The sequence below is a fragment of the Brachycentrus maculatus genome, unplaced genomic scaffold (genome assembly GCF_059751285.1).
Source record: "Brachycentrus maculatus isolate JH-2025_06_01 unplaced genomic scaffold, ASM5975128v1 h1tg000185l, whole genome shotgun sequence".
Classification (NCBI taxonomy): domain Eukaryota; kingdom Metazoa; phylum Arthropoda; class Insecta; order Trichoptera; family Brachycentridae; genus Brachycentrus; species Brachycentrus maculatus.
The window spans coordinates 684919-708881 of record NW_028280936.1 but is presented as its reverse complement, the minus strand read 5'-3'; the positions used below and the strand labels follow the sequence as shown (position 1 = coordinate 708881).

The following is a 23963-nucleotide window of genomic DNA, read 5'->3' as shown; positions in this document are numbered from 1 at the left end:
CGAATCAATTATTGAAAATAGATATGGACCCGAAACGAATCCTTGGGAAACACCTTATGACATACTTAATTTAACTATTTGAAGCAGTTAATTTTTTTTATAAAAATATATAAGAATTTGTGTCACATTTTTCAAATAGCCTTTTCGAAATAGCATATTTCTATAAAATAAATTGGAGACTCTTCTAATATAGCTGCTGAAAATACATATCATGATTATGTGCCTTAGAAGGTCCTTCTTTATAATAAAAATGATATCGTCGATTGCTTGCGATATCCGATATTCATCCATCAATATGCAATATGGCTTTCCTGCGTTCGCGACAGACGATCGTCGATTCAATGTGATTTCCGTTATTAAAGAATAAGTCCCATGGACGTGGGACAAATTACAAGTGGGTGGAAGTGACTTTTCTACGCTTAGGTACCTGTTTAAAACACGTATAAAAATTAGTATGTATGCAATCACTTTAGTTGGTTGTAAGTTGTTGGTATGGTGAAGAATACATCCGATTCACATTTAATCCGTTTAGCCTTGACTTTCGGACTTCGCGTGTTTTTCTAGATAGATATAAGAAAGGAATGTAAGGCCGAGCTAGGGATAATTGAAAAGATTAAAAAGAGTTATTTAAGGTGGTACGGACACGTAGAGCGAATGGATAACGAGAGAATGACTAAGAAAATATGAATGAATAAGAAAAATCAATCAGAACCTAAATCTGGTGGTGTCAAAAGTCTGCGTAATCGGGGGGCATGTAGGACTAGACGTATGGATGTGAAGAATCGGGAGTGTATGTCAGGACAGAAGAGTGTAGCGTTCCATCTTCTCTGCATACCCCTGCGGGGAAACGGCGTGATGGTAGTAGTAGTAGTAGCATGTTTTTCTTGCCTCACCGATGTGTTCAAATTACAGCAATATATCGTCTTTTCTTAATTTTATTTCCATCCATCAATTGAGAACTTTCCTTGCAAAAATTGTTGTCAAATGATTTGATTCCGCCAATTTCAGAGTTATAATTAACATCCAATTCATTACAGTTTGTGTGGCGAAGATCAATTAGTATTCATACCCAATTTAGTTGAGTAAATAGTGCGCAAACTTTAAATTGCATAGAAACACATTACTCGTATTTCAACATGCCACCAGACTGGTTGCAGAATTTTAATGAATTTTTCGAACGAATAACGTCGATTTAAGTCTGCATTGCCCACAGAAACTTTTTTTTAAACTAATATTTACCCATTCATATAATTTTTTATTTTTAAGAAGTTATAATATATTGTAGAAACGTAAACATCTAACATCTAAATACAATATTATGATAAAAACTAAAATGGTTATGACATCCAATGAATCACTTTTATAAAAAGTAAAGCCTAGCTTATCAACGTTTCATCCCTGAAAGGCTTGCTATTTATTTTTAATATATTTATAATTTTGCAAACATCACAGCTTCTCTGATTGTCTGGAACAAAAGACATTAATGAACAAAAGACTGAAATTAGACATTTAAAATTCAAATTCAATTTAAAAACATAAACTCCCTATAGCGTTTCCTCCGATAACGCGGTTCCTATGTAAACGTTATAGAGGCGTTTACTTTTACTGTATGTACGATTATATCCGACCTGGTACAACCGACGACCGCCATTAGTTCTTCAGCGAATATATTTAATTTATATATTCGCTTAAGAACTCATGATTGTACTACCCCGTGCTTCAGACTTCAGATTACGTATCTGAGGTAGAGTATTATTACAGGATCTCATCTCATCACGTATAAATTAGTGTAACTGGTTGTTTAATTTTTCTGAATTATAAATATTGATATTATTATTATTATTATTATTATTATTATTTTTTTTTGACATCTCATCAAAGATGAAGAAGAATATGGAAGTCTGGGCATTTACGGGGCTTACGACCGTCATAGGCTGGTTTAAGTGATCACTTTACACACGTGTAACATTCACTTAAACCAGCCTATGACGGTCGTAAGCCCCGTAAATGCCCAGACTTCCATATTCTTCTTCATCTTTGATGAGATGTCAAAAAATAATATGAAAATAACTCCTGTAATTGGAGATAATCCAGATTTTGTGAACAAGTATTTGGACACACTCAAAATGTTGTATATAAATATTGAGGTTAAGCAGTTGAGTAAATTTTATTGTTTTTTTTTACAGGCAATAACAGCAAGGAGAGCAAAGATAGCAGCAAAAAAGACCGTCAAGCTGTCTCGCCAGCAACTCGCTCTGCCAACGGTAAGTTGTGCGATAGTCGATAATTTTAGTAAATTTATTTATACATTACGTATTTTTTGATCTAAGAATCAAACGCAAACCTCAACTTTTTTTTAGGACTTATTTTTTTAGTAATTACAATTTTCATGAAATTTTCAAAACTATTTAGTAACATTATTTAACCTATTTTATATTAACAATAAGCGTAACTACTTCCTTTACCAGTTATACCTCCAGCGGTCTCATACTGTGCTCTACTAATCCAGGCCACAGATCCTTCTGAGCCCGTCAGTTCAACTCTGTAGATCTCCCTCTCAACTGATGTATAGTTGAATAGGGTGGTATTGCATCAACAGTATAATTTGATCATTTGTCTTTCGGGGCACGTATTCTATTCACTCCCTTTTCAAGTTGGTGTCCTTTGAACGCTGTTTATGTTTTCTTAAGTATTGCCCAAATTATTTTATTCATATTTTTTGGTAATTGAATTTACCCCTTTATCGATATGCTTATTTCGTAAATTCGCACTCGTAATTTTATACTCCCAATACGATGGCTTTGGTAGTGTCTGACAATCCCATGGTAAGGTACACCGGTACCCATATCGCTCTATCCTTTTAACAACGTCATATATCAAAAAACTTGATTTTTCAGGTGATTTAAGAATATAATGAAAAACATTCAAAATAAATATCGAGCCACTCATTGAACTTTTTACTGTGCAACAGATCTTTTTAGGTAAAACCTGAAGGTTTTTTCTCCATTTGAAAAACGTTAAGTTTATTTAAAAAAAATTTAAACAATACCTTTTCTTCAAAATGCAAAAACAATACTTTCTGCCCTGTTGCAGGTAAATATTAAGTTAAAAATATGCCGCTTTTGTTGGGATATAATATTGGCATTTCGAAAACATGCACTACTGGAAATTGACGATTTTTGATATATGAAGTTGTTGAAAGGAGTGAGCGATATGGCTTTAGACCAGATCCATTAAAATGAGATACAATGCAATCTATTTGGTACCAAGATCAGCTGATAATATATTTACCATTCATATTTTATTAGTAATATAGACAGGTTCGTTTATCGAAAATAAGATGAAAAAAAAACGATACAAAATTATTGTTATATAAGTTGTGAGAATTCAGTGTATAATTTATCAGGTGTTTCGAGCCTGAAACATGTTGAAGATAACATTGCTTGTATGATTCATGTTCTACATGACAATTATGGTTGAAATTGCTTAAAACACTTACTTTTTTCACAACATCAATAGGAACTGTAAACCTTACTTTATTATCTATTAGTTCGACGAGTCACGATAAAAACTGAAATTGAAGTATTGATACCACGCGATTAGAAATAATCAACTCACAAATAAACTTTTTTTTTTAATACATAGATTTGCGAAATTTACAGAATAGCTTCTGTACGAGAAACAACCCATGGCCGATATGTTTCATATTTCACGATCAGCGAGGTGTACCATGTTTAGGAGTCTTCAAAAGTAGTACTTTTTTACAATATCAAATATAGCCAAATTTCACTATAATTGTCATCCCATTTCGAATTAAACCATATTATTTTTCATACACAACCTTATACTTTGGTTGGAAATAGTTTAAAACTTTTCGATGGCTTTTTCACCCTTTGATAAATCGTATTATTCAATGTGATTTATTGATGAATGTTAGCAAATCCAAGATTATGGTTTTTGAAAGAGAAGAATGCAGATCTGAATGTGAAATATTGGTAAACGGAGAGATTTTGGAACAGGTAGATGATTTCGTGTATTTGGGTAGTATGTTTTCTAGGGATGGAAAGATTGATAAAGACGTAGAAAGGAGAGTGAATGCTGGGAACAAAGTTAATGGTGCACTGAAATCAGTTATAGCAAAAAAAAACCTATCAGCGGAAGCTAAACTGGCAGTGCACAACGGAGTCCTGGTTCCAACTCTAATGTATGGAAGTGAAACATGGAGTTGGCAAAATAAGGATGAAAGTAGACTGAATGCAGTCGAAATGCGATCTCTCAGAAGAATGTGCGACAAAACGAAGTATGATAGATGTACGAATAGTGAAATAAGGAAGGAATGCAAAGCTGAGTTAAGCATTATCGATAAAATTAAGAAAGGTGTGTTGAGATGGTTTGGACATGTGGAACGAATGAGTGACGAAAGAACGGTAAAACAAATTTATGAGGCGAGTGTTAGTGGGAAAAGAAGCAGAGGAAGACCGAGAAAAACATGGCACGATCAGGTATGCCAAATACTTGAAAGTGGTCAGGTTAGGAGTCGTAACAATCGGCGGGTATGTATGAGGAGATGCATGAACGTGGAAGAGGCGAAGAATGTTTGCAAGGACAGAGTGGTGTGGCGCTCTATTCTCTCTGCCTACCCCTGCGGGGAAGCGGCGTGATGGTTAGTTAGTTAGTTAGTTAGAAATATTGCTTTTCTCATGCACCCGACTCGTAATTCAACATTTGTGAAATAAGACGAATACCAGTCCCCTTCTTCGACATAAATAATAAAATGCATGTAAAAGAGAATAAACGTATATTTGTTGAGGTTGTCGAGACATCAAAGGATTTCTATATATTTACTCTCGACACTTTTGCCTTTGGTTCGAAGTAGACAAATATTTCAGTAGACACCTTTACTTTACGATCTACATAGCGGGAATTTATTTATTTTACAGTTCGTCTATTGCTTTTCGGGCCCGTACAATAATTTTATAAAGGTTTGTGGTTTGTCCCGTCTATCCTCTCCACGGATCCAAAATTCTCAAGGGATTAGGGGCAGTTTTATTCCGATTTATATACAATATGTTAAGTAAGACTTTATCATATCGGTGGTATAGATTTAAAATGTATACCAACAAATGTCTTGAATTTAGTGAGCATTCTCAGTAATATAAACCACTTATCGTTTTAGTAACAACTATTTTGTTTGGAATATTGTTTTTCTAAGCTGTAATTATTAAGTTCTTCTTATAATACTTATCGTATAATTTTACGTGATAAAAACGAAACTCTCGATCTGAAAACGGTAAAAATCAAATATTTTCACTAGGCATTACAATAATGTGTTCAGAATTATTCTAATAATTGTGTATCGCGTGTAATTTTGTGAAAAGCAAATTCCAATTCGATGTTAATCGTTATGTCAATTAATGATCATATTCATTTATATTTTCTATATCTTGTGGACGTGAAATGTTTGAGATAGTAAATGTATAAAATAAATATTGAACGAAAATGCCATTGCAAACTGGCCTTAAAAAACTCGATTGTTTCAGGTTCAGATTCAGTGCTGCAGAACAGCGTTTATTATTTAATATAATTTTGTACTTAAGTTATACATATTTATATATAAACATTTATATATATTTTTTTTTATTGGACACTGTCTATCCTCACTAGGTATTTGGAGATACTTGTTTAATATCAAATCCTTGTACGCTATTTTACCCTTTTAGCCACATACTATTACATCGATATTATTACATCGATACTATTTTCCACCATTATAAGTAATTCTATTTTTAGCTAACAAATCTGTTTCTTGTAAAAAAATACGAATAAGACAAAACCTGTTTTTGTTTTTCCCTGAACAATTTCTTAATATTGAACTGAAAATATTGTCTTGAAACTGATTAATGAAGTTTTTGATGTTGTAAATACAAAGAAATATTTACAACATTTTGAGTGTGTCCAAATACTTGTTCACAAATCTGGATTATCTCCAATTATAGGAGTTATTTTTCATATTATTTTTTGATATCTCATCAACGATGATGAAGAATATGGAAGTCTGGGCATTTACGGGGCTGACGACCGTCATAGGCTGGTTTAAGTGATCACTTTACACACGTGTAACATTCACCAATTCTATCCATCATTGACAACCACACTACTCAAATCCTTAGAAGTTCTATATATATGAACCAATTTTGTTCATACATAAATTCTAAGAATTTGAGTAGTGTGGTTGTCAATAATGGATAGAATTGGTGAATGTTACACGTGTGTAAAGTGATCACTTAAACCAGCCTTTGACGGTCGTCAGCCCCGTAAATGCCCAGACTTCCATATTCTTCTTCATCATTGATGAGATATCAAAAAAGAATGCAAAGAAATATACTTGTTTTATCATATGTATATATATATACAGATATGTATCTATCTCTTATTTCCTCGTACGTACGTGCAAATTTATAATCGACGCAAGAGGTAAAGACGTGAAGCGACAAGCGACAGGCGCCAAGGGAGAAGGGAAACGCCTTGAAAGTCTCTCATACCTTTTCAGGAAACAAAGAAAAACGCGTGAAACTCTAACCCACATGTTGATGTACATATCTGTGACGACTTGGGTGAAATCTTCACTAGCTGGCGACATTCTCGTGTTTATCACGCCAGTTGGTTTACGTTGAATTCTCCACTTTTCCCAAAAATAATAATAACCGTGATTACAACACGCTCGCTATAAAATAATAATATTTTACAATTTAGGACAATAGGTGTTTGATAACGATTGTCGCATTCGACGATAATATTGATTCGAGTTTTGCTTAGGAAACTCACCTGCAACTGCTTGTAAAATAAGACCCCGGATAATACTAAAGAGAATAATAAACGTTATTGTATTCCTGATAAAACCGTGCATTTCTCCAGATAGACACGAGTTCATGCATACTTTATCTATCGATGCGACGTCGCAAACAGCTTGAATGTTTATCCAATACACGTTTTTTTATATCGCTGTTTGTAGCAAAGCATGCCTCTCGCATATACTTGCTCGTAGTTTTGCTTCCTGTTTGGAGAATGAGTAATATAAAAACAATTCGAATAATAAATTCTTTATGTCTTGTTCGTGCCGTAATTGTATTTGTCTCCAATTTACAAATCGTAAATTTCTCATGGGATGCTTATTGTAGCTTCTCGCTTGTTACCATCCGACCCTTGTCAGCGTAATCCTTGTCTGTCGATAGAGAAGATGATAGTCTACTTCCGCGGTACGCTCGCTTCATTCCGACGGCGTGTTAGCCGCCGACAGGGCAAAATACTGGGGTAGGAAGTGGCTCGTTCGAGATAACGGCCGTTCGGAATGCGGCGCAGTGCATTGTTCCCTCTGCACGGGGAGGGGTGTAGCACCGAGAGCAGTACAGCGGTACGGAGGCCGCGGCGGGAGGGAGGTGGGGGGAGGGTGGAGGGAGAGGGATGCTGGGCGATCAATAGTGAAAAGGAAAGTGACCCTCCGCCGCCCCTGCGCACCTAGCGCCCGCTACAGAATCCGTCCCGGTGCTTTCGGATTTGTGAATTTGGTACCAATCTCGCATTCACAAAAATAAATATATATATATATATATATATATATATATATATATATATATATATATATATATATATATATATATATATATATATATATATATATATATATATATATATATATATATATATATATATATATATATATATATATATATATATATATATATATATATATATATATATATATATATATATATATATATATATATATATATATATATATATATATATATATATATATATATATATATATATATATATATATATATATATATATATATATATATATATATATATATATATATATATATATATATATATATATATATATATATATATATATATATATATATATATATATATATATATATATATATATATATATATATATATATATATATATATATATATATATATATATATATATATATATATATATATATATATATATATATATATATATATATATATATATATATATATATATATATATATATATATATATATATATATATATATATATATATATATATATATATATATATATATATATATATATATATATATATATATATATTTCCTTTTTAATAAGAATATACCACATTATTACAGCCGAATCGATAGTACGTATGTATATCATAATAGAATATTATGATATATGTACTACGTACATTATGCAATGAATTTGAGCAGACTGGTAACGCATGTATGTGGCTGGCAGAAGTCTCGAGTCTCGTCAGAGGGCTTTTATGACAGGGCATAACTTAAAGTATACATTTCGCTCACTCCTTTCAAGAACGTCATAAATAAAAATTCGTCAATTTTCAGTTGAGCATGTTTTCGGAATGCCCAGAAAATGTACCAGCAAAAGAGGCATATTTTTTACTTAATATTTACCCACTACAGGGCAGAAAGTGTTGTTTTTGTATTTTGAAGAAATGGTATGGTTTAATTGCTTTTTTAAATATACTAAATCTTTTTCAAATGGAGAAAAAACCCTAAGGTTTTACCTAAAAAGATCTGTTGCACATTAAAAAGTTCAATTGGTGGCTAGTTATTTATTTTTAATACATTCTATTATATTTTTAAACTTTAAAAACGTTCTCCTGAAAAATCAAGTTTTTTGATTTATGACGTTCTTGAAAGGAGTGAGCGATTTGTTATACCTCTGTGGGAATAACGACCCTTTTCCCGTAATCTCCAGAGTCTAGTTTCTTGTTAAGAAATGTCTGTATAATATCACTTTACTACACGTGTCGCCAGTTTTATAGAAGCTTTTAAATCTGTGTTTTTTTAAAAGTAATAATCTTATCAACTGTTGTGTTTTTTCAAGAAGATGATGATATGTATGTATTTGCTTAATAACTCATAGCAGTTTTTTTTTAATTCATGACCATAAAGAAGACGGACTTGAAGAATTTCGTAAGTGAAATTTGATGCATCTTCTTCTTCTTCTTCTTCATGAGCCCTCTGACCTCCACTGCTGGATATAGGCCTCTTCCCCTTCTTTCCATTTCCTCCGGTTGGTTGCTGCTTGCAGCCAGTTTTTACCCCCAACAGCGACAATGTCGTCGGACCATCTCTTTTAGGTTTTCCGACACCTCTTTTGTTTGTGAAATTTGATGCATACGGATAGAAAATTCATTTAAACAAAATAATGCAGTACCTACTTGTGTCATCCACCTTCTATATTAACGTATCGGGCCGTATTGCATTTTAACTCTAGAGTGATATGGATAAGATCGGATTCTTACTATTACTATCACATCTGAGTTCTTCGTTTTAGGTGCTAATCTAAGATAACATAAAAAAATCATAGATCAATTATATATTTATTTTTACTTCCGAATTTCCGCTATTTAGTTTGTTTTTGGCTGCCTCCGTAATGGTCAGCACGCTCGCCTACCGTTCTAGAGGTCCCGGGTTCGATTCCCAAGGGGAGGTGGGGTTAAATAAATATAAGTATTTTTTTCACTTTAATATTTATTCAATATTACCCTGAAGCGGAGGGCCGATCACCTTTCTTTCTTGTGTTAACGATCGAGATAACACTGCGTTTTATGATGCAGTGCCCTACGCTCCATTGGGGTGCGGATAAGGGTTTGAAGAAGATAAAGAAGTTTGTTCAGTATTGCTGACAATTATTTTGAGATTTACGTTTTGTACTGACATTTCTTGGTGGTGCTGCATTTTATAGAATAAAATAACAACTACTTATGTATTTTTTTCCGCATGAATTTCATTTGATTTCCGCATGAATTTCATTTGACCTGCAACCGGGTTTTGTCGTAACTGACATCATCAGACTGGTAATGTCGGTTAGTACGAAGCCCCGTTGCTGGTCAAATAAAATTCATGTGGGAAAAATCACATGGTTGTTATTTTACTATTTTTATTTTGAGTTTTGAAAGATTCAAAATGTCTAAAGCTTCGCGGAAGCGTGGGCTCTTTGTGTTTCACGCGCCCCTCCCAGTGGCGCCCCCTCCGGGAGACCACGTGGCGCGGGGGGCGTGGGCGGGGGCGCCGGGCGGGGGCGGGGTGCGCCACTGCGGATCAGGAACCATTCGCCTAGACCCCGTGTCTACACGGGTGTGTACCCAGAGCCGCACAACCGACCAAGCCCACGTGCTCTTTAGCTCAATGCCCTCTCCCTTAGTCAGACTGATTCGTAATTGTCGCTTTTTTCTACCTCTTCGAAGGGTGCTAATTATTTCATTTTCATTTTCGCATTTCGTCGGCTTCAAGTGTGTATACCCCTTATATTTCCTGACTCATTTTAGCTGTTAGCTTATTTTCGGGGGGCAAAACAGCCTGAGTCAAACGGAGACACCCGTTGGTCGGTCGCATAGAGACAACACCTAAATGTTTTTTTTAAATTATAGATTAAATAACCTTAAAATTTTCAGGAGAAGCTAAAATGTCTCGCTTTAATATATTATTTTATCAACGTATTGACATTTTTTTATACATTGTTGTGTACCATATAATAACGAAAAGGGTTTAACCCTAAGAAAGTTAATGATGTTCTTCCTTTTACCCATATTCGCACCCAATGGTGCATAGAGCACTGCATCGTATTGACGCAATGTTACCTTGATCGTTATTTATATGAAGTCATGGTGATCATTCCTGCGCTTCAGGGACCAGTCTAGGATAATATTAAATTAATATTAATGTGTAAAGTCACTAATATTTATTTTCACCCCCCCCTGGAAACCAAACCTGGGAGCTCCAGCACGGTAGTTAAACGTGCTAACCATTAGGTACTTTTACCACTTATTTATAGAATTTAGTCGCAACCGACATAGACAATGTATTTTAAATAAATAGGGCAACAATGGTTTAAGGTAATTGAACTTAGTTGAATTTAAATATCAGAAAAATAATTATTTCCGTTCATAAATGTTATATTAATTTGATTTTCGTTGGAATTTTTCAATTCAAAATTGAAAATAATGTTTCCATGTGGTATGTTTACAAACAAATTTTTAAAGGCGCGTGAAATATTAGTTTTACGTTTTAATCGATGAGCACATTAGTTTTTGATGTTGCTGTACTTATTTCGATGAAACTAGAGTAATCTGAGCACTCTTTCACTTATGAGGTATATAAAAAGCATAACTTAACTTGACTTTACTTAATAAAACATGTTATAATGTTTATCATAATTTCACCGGACTTAATTTTAATTTACATAAATTAGCAAGAGTATTCTACCCGATGCATTGAAACAATGTACGAGTATGTGTTCGTCGTAGTTAAGTACGAATAAGTATTATTATTAATTTGTTCTTATCGGATTTTGTGGTAACCGGTAAATTGTTAGATATGAAGCTTTATAATGCGATACCTTATCGCTATTATTATATTAGTACATATTACTAAATGGAAAACCACAATTTGAAGAAAAAAAGTAGTATATTTTATTATTTTTTTCTGTTCTCAATCTGTAGACCATAATAAATAATCTAATAAGGTCTGTATTCTTTTTATGTAATATATTATGAGGTTTACACTTTCCATTCCATTTTTTTTCCAAAGAAAACTCGTAACAGTCGATTGATTCAATCGACAATTGAAAGATGGGCTACAACGAGGCCTGTGTTAGTAAGTTTTTAGGAATTTTAAAAAGTCATCACTCTAACTTCTTTACTGTAAAAATGTTTATTTGACTGTGGTGTTTTCTTAATCACGTTTTTTCTTGAAATCTGTGATCCGTCTACGGTTTACGCTCTAGTTCAAGGTGAAATATTCATAAATATGTTATTATTCAAACACCCAATCGGGAAGCAAACTGAAATTTTAATGGCGTCTACTCGAAGTACCCATTATATTTGCTACATTATTCAGAACAGCCATGAATAAGCCGGAAGATGAGTTTTTTCAGTCACCCTGATTTCCCGGAAAATCAAATGTGAATGTCAACTATGAATCACAAAATTCTGATGAATCAGGATTATATGTAAACTGACCTAAATTATCTTGTAACGAGATATATTTTATTTGATATGTAATGTGGAATTTCTATTACACATAAACAAATATGCATCATTAAGGCCTTTCTCGCAATAATAGAATTCATTAAGCGTCCGGCTGCTCTAAGAATCGGTCGTCACTTTTTTTTAGAACCTATATTAGATTTTTTATCTCCTTACTTCAAATAACTCTTTTTTTCAAAACCATATATTCGTTTCGAAAAAAAAAATTTTTTTCAATACAAAAACGGTGTTTTAAGAGAATATTCGCAAACATAGAGTTTTATTCCACCGGAGAGGTCACATGTCTGTTCACGCCCGATTTTTGTAAAGAATGCATATAGGATATTTATTGCATATAGGATATTTATAGGATATTTATTGTTTATATATATATATATATATATATATATATATATATATATATATATATATATATATATATATATATATATATATATATATATATATATATATATATATATATAATATATATATAATGATATAAAATTTAAACTCCTAAGTTTTTAAAAACTTTCTTTTTTAAACCATAATTATTTCGAATAAAAACCTATTTTTTCAATGCAAAAACGGCGTTTAAAAAAAAACGTATAATGTTACCTGGAGTTAGAGAAAATTAAGTTCCGACTTAACGAACACTGGGCATTAAGAAAAAAAATCAATTACGTCAAATGTTACCTGGGTTTAAAGAAAATTATGTTGCGATTTAATATTTTATATTAGTTTTTTTAATCGATGTTTACTTGGAAATATAATAGAATCGGTTGATATGGTTTCAGTCAGTACAGTTATTAAAATTAAAACTGTATTTAGTTAGTTACTCTTGAATCTTGACATTCTTTTTTAGCATTTTTTTATTTATTTTTTCTGACAAGTCGTTGGCGGTGCCGACCTCCAGTAACATCCCGAAATCTATATATACGCGCGTTAGTAAAGTGACAAGATATTCATACATAAGTTCCAAATCTCTTTTAGCAGTGGTTGACTCCAACTAACATTCATTGCGACTCCATTCATTATCTTTGTCTAATAATATTTATTTTTTATTTACAAAAAAAGAGAAATATGTCTGTTTTTGATATTTACATACTATTTTTGTGAGCCTAAGAGGCTCATTATTAAAAATAGGTATCAAATTGTGGAAGAGTGGGTTCGAACCCATTAACTCTGTCTCAAGAGTCCGCAACACTAACCACGGGACCACAACCCGACATATCGCTTCGGATTTTTGGAACATAACAAATAAAAGATATTTACACTAATCGGATTTAATGTACTCTGCCTTAAAAGAGGATTTAAAAAAAAAGTATATTTGCATTTGAAAAATCCGAAAACTTTATCATCAATGTTTATTTGCAAAGATTAATTAGGAAATTCCTTATTTTTTACTTTTCTTTCGTCATCAAAAACAGCAATCAACTAAGTTTGCGACTTTTTTTTTTTTGAATTACCTAACGTCCAAGTGACTCTGAAATCTAGCTACGGCTTATGCAACACCGTTTATCATGTCCCTACTCAGACTTCAACTTTATAAGTTTCATAGCCTATGCCTACTTGTGAGTGGATTTACTCTTTATGTTTAAAGTTACTATAATTTCATGCAATTCATGAGTGAAAATTCTAGGCAAAAACACTCGAAGTTTGCGACGTAATGCATCATCACTCCCATATAGGTTCATGCTTATGTGTATGCAATTGTGTTCCCGCATATGACTCATATGAGTCGTTGTTAATACACGTCTCAAATTTCGCGCGAGGGATAACTAGAATGTTATTTAGCAGTGACGTCACGATTTGTTTGCATTACCTCCATTTGAAATGTAAGCATTTAAAAAAAAATATATAGTTTTTAGTAAGGCCGAGAAAAACACGGCACGATCAGGTATGCCAAATACTTGAAAGTGGTCAGGTTAGGAGTCGTAATAATCGGCGGGTATGTATGAGGAGATGCATGAACGTGGAAGAGGCGAAGAATGTTTGCAAAGACAGAGTGGTGTGGCGTTCTATTCTCTCTGCCTACCCCTGCGGGAAGCGGCGTGGTGGTTAGTTAGCTAGTTTTTTAGTAAGAATAGTACCCCGAGTGTCTTGTGTTTTTTTTGTAATATAATATTTAAAAAATATATAAATTATCGTGAGAGTACCCATTATGCTTAAAACATAATTCTTTTGATCAGGGATGGCCAACCTGCTTTTTACTGCGCCTAATTTTTACGTTAAAAATTTATGTTGTTAGGCTTAGGTAAATTTCTGTTACATAGAAATGCACATTTTAATTAAATGTTATCCTGGATTGTACACTAATGCGCAGAACTCAACGTAACTTATTATTTGTTCTTAAAAATGTTTAATTTCAAAGATCAGGAAATCATTCACCGAATTTTCTAGACACGTTTTTTTTCCTTCTTACAAAAGAACGAAACATCCACCAAGTTATAACATCTACTTTTGTACCCAGCCCAATTATTTCAATCGCATTTTTAATTCCCAAAAAGCGATTGACCCTCTAAATACAAATAGGGTATCTAATCTAATCATTCGGAAGGAATATATAATTTAACATACTTAACCTATAAAGGATTGTGTAAGACTCTTTTCGTGCTTATAACAGCCGATATAATCAATATTTTCATTCATTATTTTCTTTTGCAAAATTCGCCTTCGTAAAAACGTTGTTTTCGTAAGTCGGCAACGAATGGCGTCACAGAAACTAATCCACATTACTATATACGCCGCATAACACGCCCGATGACGTAAAATTTGATGACGTATAGCGGTGTCCTTTTGTCGTTTTATTCAAATATCTAAAGCTTAAATCTTAATACATATCTCCCTTACTTCTTTACAAATTTAAATAAGAATGTTACCGATAGTCTTGTGGTTTTTCATATTAATTTATTAGCCAATAATGACACATCATGAGAATATCCATTAGCAGTTACGATCGTCCTGCTGGCGTTGGTGATACCTGCATTTGATATGCTGAAGATCGGGACATTATTAGTATCAGACGCAGCGGTGCGAGGTGCGAGGTTATGCACCCGCGACATCTCGGCGGGAGAGTCGCGACTCCGACGCTGTAGCGTCTAAAAATATACTCGTGTACTGACTCAGGGTCTCTAGATATTCGGTTTCATATTTTGTGGCTCCGGCATTCCCTCCCATGAAGCGCCGTTACAACTTTTTGGCTTTTTTCACACGCTTTCAATTTCGATATTATTATTCTAAACGAATTACAAAACGACACTGAGTTGAGTTCGCGATATAACGGATAGGAGGATACTCTAGCAATCAGTTATTTTTGTATTCTTCTTCTTTTTCTTCTTATTGTAGGCCTTGCAGCCTGTTTTTAAGAGTGATTAGCCTCCTGCGATGTCGATTCGCAGCTATCGACCCATCTCTTTGGTGGCCTGCCCGGGAGTCATCTACCATGGGGTTGGCCGTGCAGTGCGATGTAGGGGAGTCTGGATGGTTCCATTCTCCTCACATGCGCATACCATTGTCTCCTTCGTTGCCTTCCCCACCTAACGACATCTTTGATCTCGCATATTTCCCTGTTTCTGGCATTTCTTATTCTATCTCGAAGATTCTTTTTTGTATTACAACTGATATTTCCTTTGTAATTACTATTTTATTTTATTTCGTTTCCAATGTAAGATTTTCAATTTCCGTTAATATCTAAAGTTGTAATCAATACCATACATCTTTTAAAACAATCGCTGAGAAATACAGTTGCCGCTACATATTAGTTTCCAATTCTCTGGTTTTTTTATCCACCAATCCATCGCCTTATCTTTGGAAATTACGCGACATATTATTTGCAATACTGTTATTTATTTATATTGAAATGTCTTATTATAATACAATACTCTTCCTTTATACGTAATGTTAGTTAAACTTTGGGCTAAATTATTAGAATGCTCCGCGTTTCACTCCCATATAAAATAGTTTGATAATTATCATTTAAATTTTAATAAACCTGTTGTTTGCTCATTCATCAGTTGTTCAATGCCTTTTTTCATTCAGAATGTATCGTCTTAAGAGTTTAGTATCATCTCTCAAGTTTAAAATCTTTTCACCTCATTTATATAAGACTCAGTCATATTTTTTTCTAATTTGGTTTTGTAATTCTGGCTAAACCTGAACACGAGTGCACTAAATTTAACTAAATTATTTCTCCATTTATTTATGAAAATATATATTATTAAAGTGCCGATTGTTTCGGTGTGTAAAGTCTGGGAAATTATTTACAATCGGCCCTCTTCTTTTTGGTTCATGTATACGCAATAATTATTAATAAAACAATCAACTCTACGATGTTATCTCTTAAGATAAAAAAATCTAATAAAATGTTGTTGTTTTTTTTAAGTAGTCGACATGACGTTTATGTACTTGCGTGGATAGATAGATATGTTTCTTATATTTATGTATATTCACAAAAATCATCTAATTTATTACTTCGCAATAAATTTAAACTTTCACTTTAAATTCAATGAAAATTACCATACGTTAATTTTTTTAACGTTCTTAACGTAACGATTCGTAAGTTATGCGTTTTTTTCTATATAATCGAAAAAGTGAAATAGTTTTGACATATGAATTTTATTATAATCTATTAATCTATTGATTTAATTTCATAGTGGATTGAACTCTGTTAATTCACTTAAAATGTTGAAAAACACTAAAACTTACTTAAAGAATGCGCAACACATCATATTTTTCTTTCAGCATGCTTTAGAGAATTGTTTTATGGTACGACGGCATTCTACTCGTCCAGGAAAATCCGGCAAAAATATTATGATTTATTATTATACCTTTATTCCCTGTATTATCATGCGCCTTCCTCTTGTTTTCGAAGATGAACGAAAAAACAATCCCATTATATCTATCAAAAAATATCATAGAAATCTGAATATCTCTGAACTCTGAGAGTTAGGACTCTGGATAAAGAAAATTTATTTGTGGGTGATCACCTACATTGTGTTACATTACCTTATTTTCCATCCGACATCCGACGAAGTTATAGACAAACCAATATTGTTTATGATAAAAGTTTTATTGGAATTCTGGATAAATCTTTTTTTAAATTCGTTTTGGTTTATTATAAAACGGCAGCAACATCTATCGACATCAGTTATTGCTCAGTATGTACCAAGTTACGATCAAATGGTGTGTAACGTATTATTGGCGACCCGCACTCTGCTCGTAGTACATCCGGCCGACGGATGTGCGGTCAGAACACCATCTACAATCTACACTCGTGTTTCTACACCTACAACAATCTGGAATCTCGCACTTCTATTAGTATTATCGCTTATCGCTAGCACCAAGTTAGTCAAGCTGCCGCGTTGACTCACAGTTCCAGTCACCGTTTGGTAAAATTTATTTGCGCAATACTGGCTACGGCTGCTGGCATCTTCAGCGAGTTTTATTCTCTCGTACAAATATTTTAGTTTTTGCGTAAATTCTTCTGGAATATCTGTATACTTTTAATTATTAACGACGAGCAATATACGAGTGTATGATGAATATTTATGATGTATTAGGATAAAATACACCTAGTTAATATTATACCGTACATAATTTATGTAGGTTTCCCTGATACGTTCAGTTATTCTCTAAGTGGGTCATATTGCTCCTCTGAGGGCACTGAAAGGGTGAATCCAGGGAGGCGCTGGGTAGAAAGAAGGTTGAATTGGCGATTTGGGTTAGGGAGCCAGTTTTTTTCTAAACTTTATCACTTTATAGCGAGGGGACGCCAATAAATCCGTACTAGCTCCAAGGCGGAGCTGGGACTATGAATTTCTAATGCCCTAGTTAAATGTATCATATATCTTCAATTGAATGCAATATATGTAGTTAGTAGTTAGTAGCATGTAGAAGTGATCTGCGTTAAACGGATGTTTTACCATGGTTTGCTGCCATCAAGGAAAAGTATCTCGTCCATAATATATGCATTATACTATGTATGTTTTTTTAATGGAAAAAATAGTCGAGTAAGACTGTCACAACGAGTAGTGTAATAACATAATGCTACGATGGGGAGCTTATCGCGTTAGCACTTCCTGCCGCTAGTGGCTAGCGGCTGGCGGTCCCGTGGTCCCATCGCAACGCGGATATAATACGTTATGTATTAGCACAGTGTACACTTAAACTTTAAGTGTGTTATTATGTGCATACATTACATGTCGCATATGCTTTTCTTTTCAATACGTAGCTTAATAATTTGGTAGAAATGAGGTTCTGCCATAATTGATCATGACCGCTGATTACTATGATAAGTATTCGGCGGTTATTATCGACACAGCGACGCGTATTACAGCATCCGTAACTTTGTGTTCTCAGGTGAAGAAAGCAGCCAAAAGCAGCGGAAGGGATTCTTCAAGAACTTTTGGAAGAGGTCTCGTCACTACTCCCTGGAGCACCCGTGAGCGGCCGTGAGCAGCCATGAGCAGCTGCCAGGCGCCAGGCCCCAGCACAGCGCTAGTGCCTACGCTAGTACGTAGCAGATAGACGACACCCTCGCCTGTGGAAGCTAACTGCAACTCGCGACCGGCAACTGAGAATTGCCCATCTTCGTTTCCCTATTTTATCCGAAAGTATTTTCATAGAAAGTAGAATTCCCAATTAGCTGTATATTTTTCATAATTCCTTCGATATTTATTTTGCGATACTTTTTTAACGAATAATTTTAATAAGCCCTTCCTATAGAAGAGCCTCCCGGGATCAGGAATTTTGACTTAAAATCGATGTGACGAACCTACTCGTACTCGTTGGTGAATATCTACATCTACTAATATAAGATATGCATAGGTAATAAATATACTTGTCTAGTTTCCTTTACTACTAATCACGCAGCTTATATCGCTCTCGATACGACTGTAGCGGGTGGTAGAGTGCACGACTCCGCAACAGCACCCAGAGGTGATAGGCGATAGATCACACGGAACCGTCTCGATATTTGCGTACCAATTCTCCGCTGCTGGCGAGAGCATTAAACGTTCTAACAACTTGTCAATATTTTGTATGACTAATGTTAACTAAAATATTTTTACTTTATAGAAGTTAAAATTTATCAGAGGTTCAAGTTTCGAAAGCTTCTCGGTGACGATTAATGAATTATTGTACTCGTGTAATTGAATGCTATCCGCGTGTTTTGAATCCATTTAATATTTTGCGAAGACGACTATTAGGAGTATAATAATTAGGAGAGTAAATAGAAGTAGCGGATTGTGAATACCTGATCGTATTATTAGTAGCAGAGGGTTCCTCGTGTCGGGTTCCTTGCATGTCATTTCACCCTTTGCTTGTACAGCCTAGTACAAAACACCGGAACCAAAGTATCTGATATATTTATTGAACTTAAAATTACGATTAACTTATACATAAAACGTTAACAATTTATAGGGCTTAACATAGAATATGATAACATTACGTAGCCAACATCCAATGGCTCTTACGAGTAAACTCTGATACTGCACTGAAACCCGCGAATTGTACAAACACAATTCTTTGGAAGCTTTAGTCGGGATTATTATTAAAATATATAATACACTAGTTACATTCGATTGTATTTATGTGTATGTATTTGTGTTAATCATGTTACTGTCTTGTATAATGTAGATTTTGTCAAAAATAAACATATTAAACAATAAAACGTTTTTACTTTATCCCCCTCTCAACATCAATTAATCTAAAATACTACCTATAACATTTTATAACTTATGATTGGATGACGTTATGGACAATTTAAAAAATACGAGTCGGAATCGACGCAGAAATCGTACGACTTTCATATTAGAAACAGATATTTCATATTGATTCCCAGAAATCTTAACGTATTTTGCGTTTTAAACTTTAAACCTCATTTTCGACTTGTTTACTTGAGTTCTGCTTAACGCCATCCAATTTTAATTTTAGCAGTCGATATGATTTTTTTTATCAATATTTCATTTTAAATATATTCCTTTCGTACTGAAATAAATAAGAATTTCTTATTTCTAGACTAAATTTTACTACACTAACTTACACATACTCTTACGAGTACGAATAAGCACTTCCTAGTACGCTAGGTACTGCTGCTATTCTTCTTTCCCTATATTATAAAGCATACTATTCCTCCTCCGTTTCCTATCCCATAAAGTAGTTATGTCCTTCTTCCTGAGCTACTTCAGTTACGTCATCAGTAATCCCACTAAACAAATTTCACCCATGATTCTGGAGGGCAAGATGATCACCCAGCTGCCTACGATCGATATAACACCGCATCGATCCTAAGCGGTGTACTATGCACCACTTGGGTGTGGACGTGGACAAGAAGAAGACATTATTGACACCTAGTCTTATCAAGCTGAATGAATGTCGCGGATTATCACTGACCCTTTTAACTAAATTTTTGGCTTCTGTATACATTGTTGGAATATTTTTGTTTTAAATTAAATGTGAAATTCCTTCCGTGCTGGAGATCCCGAAATTGTTTTTTTCAGGGGGATCAAAATAAACATACAGGTATTTACTGAGTAAGTTATTTTATTTCATATAACGCTGGACATGTTGCTCACTCCTTTCAACAACGTTATATATTAAAAAACTTGATTATCCAGGAGATCGTTTATAAAGTTTAAAAATATAATAAAATGTATTAAAAATAAATATCAAGCCACTTATTGAACTTTTTACTGTGCAACAGATCTTTTTAGGTAAAACCAGAATGTTTTTTCTCCATTTGAAAAATATTTAGTATATTCAAAAAAAATATTAAACAATACCTTTTCTTCAAAATGCAAAAACAACACCTTCTGCCCTGTAGCGGGTAAATATTACGTTAATTAAAAATATGCCACTTTTGCTGGGATATAGTACATTTTCTGAGCATTCCGAAAACATGCACAACTGAAAATTGACGATTTTTTATATATGACGTTGTTGAAGGGAGTGAGCGATGTGCCTGAAACGTACGTAAGTCTGATGACCTTGCCTTCATGTAATTGACGGTCAAAAACACTGCTTCATACGATGCAAGAGACATTTTTGACAAAATACGCATCTTTTCTTTTTTTATATATTTAATTGTATACATATTACAAACTATAATAATCTGTCCTCACTGGGTTTTCCCGTGCCGAGGGCACATTTTACAATACTTATTTATGAAATTATAATGAAAGAAAGTTAATTATGCAATCAAATACGACATGGTCGAATGATGTGATCTATTTGAGGTCTACCCACTTCCATTATCCATTTATGAATAGCATTTTTATATTTACATCGGGTGTTGAAAATCGTTGGAAAAAATTTAAAACTAAGTGCCGTTGTTTCCGCGATATTTTGCGTAACGAATAACATTGGCTATATTGATATGTAAGGAAATATTTCAATTCAAACCCTTATCCGCACCCCAATGGTGCATAGGGCACTGCATTATATAAACACAGTGTTATCTTGATCGTTAACACGAAGGGAAGGTGATCAGCCCTCCGCTTCAGGTACCAGTCCAGGGTAATATTGAATAATATTAGAGTGAAAAAATCACATATTTATTTGGCTCCCCCCCCCCTGGGAATCGAACCCGGGACCTCCAGAACGGTAGCCGAGCGTGCTGACCATTACTATAATATTATAAAATATCGACAGAACGCACTACCGTTACTGGGTGACCCAGAAACTTGTGAACTTGACCAGAGGAGTGAGGGTCAAGGACGTCCCATTAGATACAATTAGACGCTCAAGACAAGTGTGTCGTGTCGTAGGCGCTGTTCCATATATGTATGTACATACATACTTAAAACATTCTTCTATAGGGAGACAGAAAAGTTAAAAGAAAAACATGCTTGGATAAAACGCAAATGTTAATTTATATATTAATTTTAAATCAAACACAGATTTTTGAGTCTACTAAGTTGTATTTTATTAAGAAAAACACATAAAAAAATAATATTGTGACAATTGTTTGTGGGCATTATCAAACGAATGTCTTTTTTTCAATTCAATTTATTTTATTTCAATAGATAATATACACATTACAAACTTAAATTTAAATCGTATAAATTAACAAAAATAGAAAATAAGCAAGAATACTATTGCTAAAGGTGTAGAAGAATCCAACTTCGGAAAACTCCTTCAGACACATGGAACAGATCAATATCCAATGAGATATTGTTCAACATAGCGGTAGCTCTTCCTACAGGCATAACCATTGGCAGGTTGGTCCTGTGTATAGGAATGTGAAACAATTTATGTCGACGCTGTCTTAGGTAACTATCGGGAACATACAGACCAATGTTCCGGATAATTTCAGGATTATCGATCAGTCTTCTAGACATTCGTTTGATAATGCCCAAACAAGGCGAAACAATTATCACAATATTAATTTTTTATGTGTTTTTGTAATAAAATAATACAACTTAGTAGACTCAAAAAATCTTTCTAAAAAGAGTTCTACAAATTAAACGCCAAATCAATAAATAAAAAGCAAGTGTTAATATTATGGACACTGCTGTTTTCTTATGAGAACATTACATGATACAAATCTCATTGAATTTTCAGAAAAACATATTACAAATAATGAAATACTAGCAACGATGTATATTTATGAAGGCTGAGATCTCAGTCGTTCAAATTCAGAACGCGAACGGCCGCGCTGGAGGTCGGACGTGGTTACACGTGCATTTTTTTTTAAGAATATATATATTTGCATTTTACTTTTTTTAGAATATAAATAGAAAGATATGTTTAATTTTTTTAACTCCTTACCTATCAATAATTCTTTTCTTTTCTAACCCATAAGATATCAACATAAGAAGAATATAAAAGTTCGGATAAATACTCAGACTTGTAAATACAGAGCTTATGGGCCGTCATAGGCTGGCTAAGTGATCACTTTACACACGCGCGACATTCACCATTCTACTCACGATTAACCACACGAAAATTTTTGAATCTCCTAGTTTTTTTTTTGAGGTTCACTCTGCGAGTTCGCACAGTGTACATCTAATTGAATTTTTTGACATCTCATCAAAAATGAAGAAGAATATGGAAGTCTGGGCATTTACGGGACTGACGACCGCCATAGGCTGGTTTAAGTGATCACTTTACACACGTGTGACATTCACCAATTCTACCCATTATTTACAACCACACTACTGAAATTCTTGGAATTTATGAACTTTTGAAACATTATTCTTGAATCACTAGAACTTCACTAGACATATATTGGTGAGATGAAAAGCTTTTTATTCAGCAGAAACTCTTTTATTAAATGACTCCTGTGATTGGAGATAATTCAGATTTTGTTAACAAGTATTTGGACACACTCAAAATGTTGTGCGTCTAATTGCGCTGATCAGAAGTATAAAATACCTGTTCTGTATTGGAATGATTGCAATTGGATTTTCCATATTATTGGTAATGCTTCATCAAATTTATTTTAGAAATTAAATGCTTCGTAAAATTATTATTTAGTGTTGTGAAACATCACCAGCCGATCCAACTTTCCCTGATGGCGGCCGCCCATAAATTGAAATCTGATACTCACGGCAATTTATCAATGAGTTAGTAGTGAGTAACGGTTCATTTTTCGATTACGCGATTGGGATTAATTCGTTACTTTTACTCGGTTTATATTTATTTCCAGCTGAAGTTTTCGATGGCAAACATATTAGGAGCTAGAAATGCACTAAATTTGTTCACCGCTTGGCGTGAATACCTTTGGAGTGATCGATTACAAAAACCGAATTAAGTAACGACTCGTTTGAAAGAGCCGTTATTTAATTAAAGTAACAACTTATTTGATTCAAGTGACGACTTATTTGGAAGAATCGTTTTTTTTATTAAGTTTTTCGATTGGTTTAATTCGATCGCCCTTATCTACGCCCAAATATGTGCAGCAACTAG

The 23963-nt window shown here is 33.8% G+C and overlaps 1 protein-coding gene across 1 annotated transcript in view; it reads left to right on the top strand.

Moving 5' to 3' along the window:
- The window catches only part of LOC148307920 (uncharacterized), a 368047-nt gene extending 348322 nt beyond the window's left edge, over positions 1-19725 (top strand). Inside the window, exons 17-18 of the mRNA XM_088262611.1 lie at positions 2187-2264; positions 18414-19725. Coding sequence (XP_088118737.1) covers positions 2187-2264; positions 18414-18499 — 164 coding nt within the window. The 3' untranslated portion in view covers positions 18500-19725. The remainder of the gene's footprint in view (positions 1-2186; positions 2265-18413) is intronic.
- The last annotated feature ends 4238 nt before the right edge of the window (positions 19726-23963 follow it).